This window comes from Stegastes partitus, unplaced genomic scaffold (genome assembly GCF_000690725.1).
Source record: "Stegastes partitus isolate 25-593 unplaced genomic scaffold, Stegastes_partitus-1.0.2 Scaffold359, whole genome shotgun sequence".
Lineage (NCBI taxonomy): Eukaryota > Metazoa > Chordata > Actinopteri > Pomacentridae > Stegastes > Stegastes partitus.
In genome coordinates, this window is record NW_007578090.1 from 446,929 (window position 1) to 453,123 (window position 6,195).

A 6,195-nucleotide genomic window follows, 5' to 3' on the forward strand; every position below is an offset into this window, starting at 1 on the left:
TGATTTTATATGTGATGATCAGGGGCAGAGTCAAGAGCACATGACCATGCACACTGAAGTCAGTCCACCTTCAGTTACATCTATTAACTACTATTTTTCTTCTTCTTTTCTTCTTTTTTTAAAAATTTGCTAAACTTTTTCTGGTGGAGGCACCGGTATCTTTCTGCGTAGAGTTTGCATGTTCTCCCCGTGCAGCGTGGGTTCTCTCCGGGTTCTCCGGATTCCTCCCACACAGTCCAAAAACATGTTGAGGTTAATTGGTGATTCTAGATTATCCATAGACGTGAATGTGAGTGTGCTTGGTTGTCTGTCTCTAAGTGTAGCCCTGTGATAGACAGGCGACCTGTCCAGGGTGTCCCCTGACTTCACCCTAAGTCGGCTGGGATAGACTCCAGCCCCCCGTGACCACAGTGAGGATTAAGTGGTGTATAGATAATGGATGGATTAGTGCCACTGTAAAGTATATAAATAATATAAAAGAATACATGTTTTATATATGTGAATAAATAATTTGTATTCAAGTTTTTATTAAAGGTACTAAAACAATTTAGGTTTAGCAGTGGATTTAGAGGAAGCTCTTGTACAGACTTTTTGAAGCGCTCTGGAAAAGCAACCCAGAAACAGTGATGTCAACTGGGTGGGCATCCTGAACAAAATGACTTTTACCATAATTGTCAAATGTGATCTTATGTAACCTAAAGTGTAATTATCTTTTAAGCTGCATCAACAAATTTAAAACAGCACAATTTAAATATGTGTTCTAATGCTTTTATTGCCTGCATGACAAAATTATCATTGCAAGGATCATTTTGTTTTTTCTTTGCATTATACAGAGATTTGCTGAACATGAAGAAAAAGACACTGTGCCACCCCACAGTGAGCAATGCTCCCAGCTCAGTCACATATAAATGAACACTGTTGATGGTTTCAGCAGTGCAGTCTCTTTTACCAAATATTTTCAAATGATTGTACAACATTGCAACAATAAGATCTGATATTACCACATGCTTTAAAACTGATCCACAACTGGATGCCAAATATTACTCTGTTCAATAAAACGTCTAGCAATGAGCTTCTTTTTCATTACTACAAATTATTCAAAAGTGCAATCTTACTGCATTCAGAATAATAAATTGAATTTGTGCTTGTCAGAGCAATCTGTAGCCTTATAATAAAATCACTGATAAAAAATACAAGTATCTCTACATGTTATAATAGTCTTTAATGAATCACGTTATACATTTAATCTGCATGTGGTTATATTCCAGGGAGAATAAAAAGATGTCATGTTTACGCAGTGTGTAGCCATGTGTGATTTTTAAATGACCGTTTTCACAAGATCACACAAACACACACACTCACTTTGACACACTGACCTACTTTCCTCAGCTCATAGTATCTTGTGCTCTGTGCTCTTGGATCGGGACAACAAACAAACACACACATGCAGAGTGACCACACAGTCACCAGTGTAAATAAACGAGTCAAAGTGAAAGTAAATTGCCATTAATAAGCAATCGTGCAAACATGCGTGGCTCCCCCCCTCTGATCTACTCGTGTGTGTGTTTTTTTTTCCCTGCATGCACGATGGTTGGTGAGGAGCAGCCGAGCAGATCCATGTTTTCCTCCGCTCACGTGTACCGGCTGCTCGGCTGCGTTCGTCAAGCTGTCGCTAAAGCGCACAGAGCTTATTACGGGGGAGCTGCTCCTGCTGTCCTATATCAGCAGCAGCCAGCACTTCTCCAGTCATCGCCAGCCATGGCTCCGAGTGAACGCTGTCTTCTCCATCTGCACAGCAGCGCACGATCCGGAGGAAAGTGAAGCTCGTGTAGGTAACGTGGAGTTTTGTTTTGTGTTCCATGACATGTGTTTCATTCGCAGCTCCAGTGTCGGTGAAGATCGGCTGAGAAATGAGGGCGGAAAGCAATGTCCAGTGGTAGGAACGGTGCTGTTATGTGGTCACCTGGGTTTTTTCTTCTTCTACTTCTTTTTTTTAAGCCTTTAAGTTTCTGTAAATGTGTTTACCTGCAGCCACAGGTGGTGTAGCTCAACCTGTAGCATCTATTATACACAAAAACAACAACAACACTTATACTAGTAATACAGTAATACATGTGAATGATTGTAATGTAAACATTTCATATCAAGTTTATATTTAATATGCTTTTTAAAAGATCTCTCAGAGGAAGCAGAGAAGAAGATGAGTTATAAATTGTTATTTATAGGCTGGACTCACATGTCACTGTGAGCTGCCTTCACAGGCTCAGTTTTTACTGTTGGAAGTCTCACAACAGGTTTGGTTCGTGAGAAGTAGTTTTAAAAAGTACCTTTACTTAAGTACTGGACTTAAGTACAATGTTTTTTTACTTGATGATTTTCCACTTTCTGCTGTGTTACTCGTCTACATACAGTTCAGAGGCAAATATTGTGCTTTTTACACCACTGATAATTTGATTTACTTTGCAGATTTAGTTTAATAACACATATTATAACACTAATGTAATCATATAGGTTAAGATAAAACTTTATCAATCATCGAGGAGAAATTCACAAGCTACCATACATAATTCTTAAAGATGCCATTCTGTATAATGAGCACTTTTATTTGTACTTATTTTGAAATTGTTGCGCCTTTACTTAAGAATAAATTAAACTGCATGACTTTTACTTGGTATTTCTACGCTGGGGTTTGCTTACTTTTACTTAAAACACAATGGGTGAACAGAAGCCAGTGGTCATTGTTTAATAAAAAAGAATATCAGCTCAGATTTACTCTGCAATGCTGTGGAAAAAATAAGAGTGGACCTGCTGTTGAGTGGAAAGGAGTTTTTAAATCGGTGCATGCACTGACTGGGAGGAAATTTGCTTTTCCTGACACATTTTAAGAAAAAGGATATATTTCAGCATCAGCCTCAAGTGTTTTAGCTTTTTTTAAAAAAAAAAAAATCCAAGCATTTACCATCGTTATTCATGCACTTTGCTACATTATACAGATCATTTAGCTTTTTCTGAAAAACTTCTCGGTTTGATGGTGTCTGATGTTAGCCTGCAGAGTGTTTATGGAAACGTTTGTGAATCCTGTTCAACAGTTTGAGAATACAGAGAGTGGATCTTGTGTAATAATCAACATAGAGATTGCATTTAGTAAAACAGTTAATATTTTGAAGCAAGCTGCAAACGACTCAGAGTAATGAAAGCCTTTATGACATAACGGTCTTTTGTGCATTTTTTAAAAGTGGGATGTGCAAATTCAAGATTTGCTCATTCCAATCTGGAGCAAGTGGTTTATTATAAGACGGGTCTAAACAATTCCCACTATTCTAAGAGTCAGTACAAACCAGTGTTTTAAAAAACATCAAAATAATAAAAGATTCAACATTTTTATTAAACTACATTAAGTTTATGCAATTTCATGTATGATGGTCAAATGGGGGTAAAAACAGACGTCCAGAGACGTTTATCCTAAAACCCACAGTGATAAGTTTGACTGCAGTGTGATATCAACCTAAAGGATATAGACACTGCAAATGTGTTACTGTACAAATAATGTTGCAGTATTGTTTTAACTATTCCTACTTCTCATGGTGCCACAGGGGGCTGATTTGCTTCAGAATGAAACGAGGAAGGACAGGTCTCAAAGCCATGTGCCAGGCCTTCCCCTCCCACGAGGAGAGGGTTAAGAGACAGAAGCGGGCGGCGTCCGGTTTCGCTCTGACTCCATTGCAGGACTGGGGTAACCTGCCCCACCACGTCGTCCTGCAGATCTTCCAGCATCTGTCCCTGGTGGACCGGGCCAGGGCCTCGTCTGTCTGCCGGTGCTGGAATGATGTCTTTCACACCCCTGACCTGTGGAGGAGGTTCGAGTTTGAGCTCAATCAGCCGGCCACGTCTTACCTACGCTCCACTCACCCTGACCTCATTCAGCAGATCATCAAGAAGCACGCCCAACACCTGCAGTACGTCAGCTTCAAAGTAAGAGCCTCCCCTGCTGTCGCTCACCTCCTCCCCTCTTTCACCTCCTCGTGCCTCCTCCTCTATTTTCACAACACAGCTGTCTCGAAAACAATATGTGCTCTCCTTAATCCAACCCATCTGCTGCACAATCGATCATGACACATCAGCTGTCCTGGCATTAGTCGGCCTACTAGGCTGAGAGGATTCTAACACCTCCATCTTTCCACCCCTCATTTTTAAATGTGTGTTGTTTCTTTTTTTTTTTTTCTAAAATGGTGAATCACTGCTGGTAAATCAGGTGGACAGCTGCACAGAATCTGCAGAGGCGGCCTGTGACATTCTGTCCCAGCTGGTGAACTGTACCATTAAGACCCTGGGGCTGATTTCCACAGCACGGCCCAGCTTCATGGATGTATCCCAGGTAAGAGTCAGTCTGTGCTTCATGTGTCCCTGTCAGACTGCAAACTGTATTTACCTCCCTCATCCTGAGTTTTGCACTTTATGCTAAAATTCTGCACAAAACAACAATCATAAGAAGTCCTTTTCTAACCACCTTTGTTTGTTCTTCCTCAGGCCCACTTTGTGTCTGCGCTGACAGTGGTGTTTGTCAACTCCAAGTCTCTGTCCTCTATCAAGATTGATGACACCCCTGTAGACGATCCGTCCCTGAAGGTGCTGGTTGCCAACAACAGCGACACCCTTAAGTTGCTGAAGATGAGCAGCTGTCCTCATGTCTCCCCAGCAGGTCAGCACTCTTTTTTATGAATTTTTCCTGTTTTTGCTTTTATTAGCCCAGCACACTAGAGATCTTATGGGAAATGAAAGGAGAGGAAAGGGTCATTGCAAATCAGAGTCCAACTCAAACTGATTTTTATAACCATTTTCTAATAATCTAATGTATTTAGTTTGTTACACGTCAGGACTTACAGCCTATAACATTGTAAGATAAACAGGTTGATTTATCTCTCATCGTGAGGGGCCTTCTGCTCGACCATGTGATTTGCTTGAAACTTTTTGATCATAAACTATGGACATTTTAAATGGTATCTGTGAAATTTTAGATCTCTATATAAAATACTTTTCAAGATTAAAAAAAAAAAAAAAAAAAAAACTTTCTACCTGAGAATATTTATATATATTTTTTGTGGTACAGTTTGTCATACCAGCTCAATAAGTTATAAAAGTTCAACTAAAATAACTTTCTTTGCATTTTAGTGATCAAGTATTTCTTAATGAAATGTATTTTATATGGGTTGTTTCTGTTTTATTGTGACATGCAGCTACATAAGGCTCAGAAAACATCACTAGTTGACATCTGCATTGTCAATTTCCTTTGTTATTGTGTGCTCAAAGATGATTCTTTGCTTTTTCTATAACCAGAAGTTCAGATGTTCGACTGTCTCCTTCCTCAGGTATCTTGTGCGTGGCAGACCAGTGCCACGGCCTCAGGGAGCTGGCGTTGAACTACCATCTCCTGAGCGACGAGCTGCTCCTCGCCCTGTCGTCTGAAAAGCACGTCCACTTGGAGCACCTGCGCATCGATGTGGTGAGTGAGAACCCCGGACAGACACACTTTCACACCATCAAGAGGAGCAGCTGGGAGGCGTTAGTACGACACTCGCCCAAGGTCAACATCGTCATGTACTTCTTCCTCTATGAGGAGGAGTTCGAGCCCTTCTTCTGTGAGGAGACGCCGGTCACCCACCTGTACTTTGGCCGGGCAGTCAGCAAAGAGATGCTGGGCCGCATTGGGCTGAACTGCCCTCGGCTGGTGGAGCTGGTCGTGTGCGCCAACGGCCTGGAGCCCCTGGACGAGGAGCTGATCCGCATCGCAGAGCGCTGCAAAAGCCTGACAGCCATCGGGCTGGGCGAGTGCGAAGTGACCTGCAGCGGCTTCGTGGAGTTTGTGAAGATGTGCGGGGGCAGGCTGACTCAGCTGTCGATCATGGAGGAGGTGCTGATCCCAGACAGCAGCTACAACATGGAGCAGATCCACAGTGAGGTGTCCAAGCACCTGGGTCGCATGTGGTTCCCTGATATGATGCCCACCTGGTAGGCTGACGGGAAGCCAGAGTGGAGGGCTGGTACGAAGCATGTGAGTTTAATGAACTCTGATGGGAACAGGTCAGACTTAAACACTTTTACAATCTCTTGTATTTTTACCTACAGTCATTTTGATGTAAGACGACTTTGGCAGATTGGTTTATTTCTGTCTGTCAATTTCTTTCTATGCACTAAAGT

The 6,195-nt window shown here is 41.7% G+C and overlaps 1 protein-coding gene across 1 annotated transcript; it reads left to right on the top strand.

The window, feature by feature from the left end:
• The first annotated feature begins 3,612 nt into the window (after positions 1-3,612).
• On the top strand, positions 3,613-6,109 carry fbxl3l (F-box and leucine-rich repeat protein 3, like). Its single transcript, XM_008284459.1, has 4 exons — positions 3,613-3,972; positions 4,253-4,375; positions 4,528-4,699; positions 5,367-6,109. Exons 1-4 carry the CDS (start codon positions 3,613-3,615, stop codon positions 6,008-6,010), a joined length of 1,299 nt encoding a protein of 432 aa, XP_008282681.1. The 3' UTR covers positions 6,011-6,109.
• Positions 6,110-6,195: the final 86 nt, after the last annotated feature.

Bases quoted from the DNA above. Each gene is read 5' to 3' on its own strand.
- fbxl3l (XM_008284459.1), top strand. From the start codon at position 3,613: ATGAAACGAGGAAGGACAGGTCTCAAAGCCATGTGCCAGGCCTTCCCC. The intron at 3,973-4,252 runs GTAAGAGCCTCC...CTGGTAAATCAG, and splicing joins TGCAGTACGTCAGCTTCAAA to GTGGACAGCTGCACAGAATC. The intron at 4,376-4,527 runs GTAAGAGTCAGT...GTTCTTCCTCAG, and splicing joins GCTTCATGGATGTATCCCAG to GCCCACTTTGTGTCTGCGCT.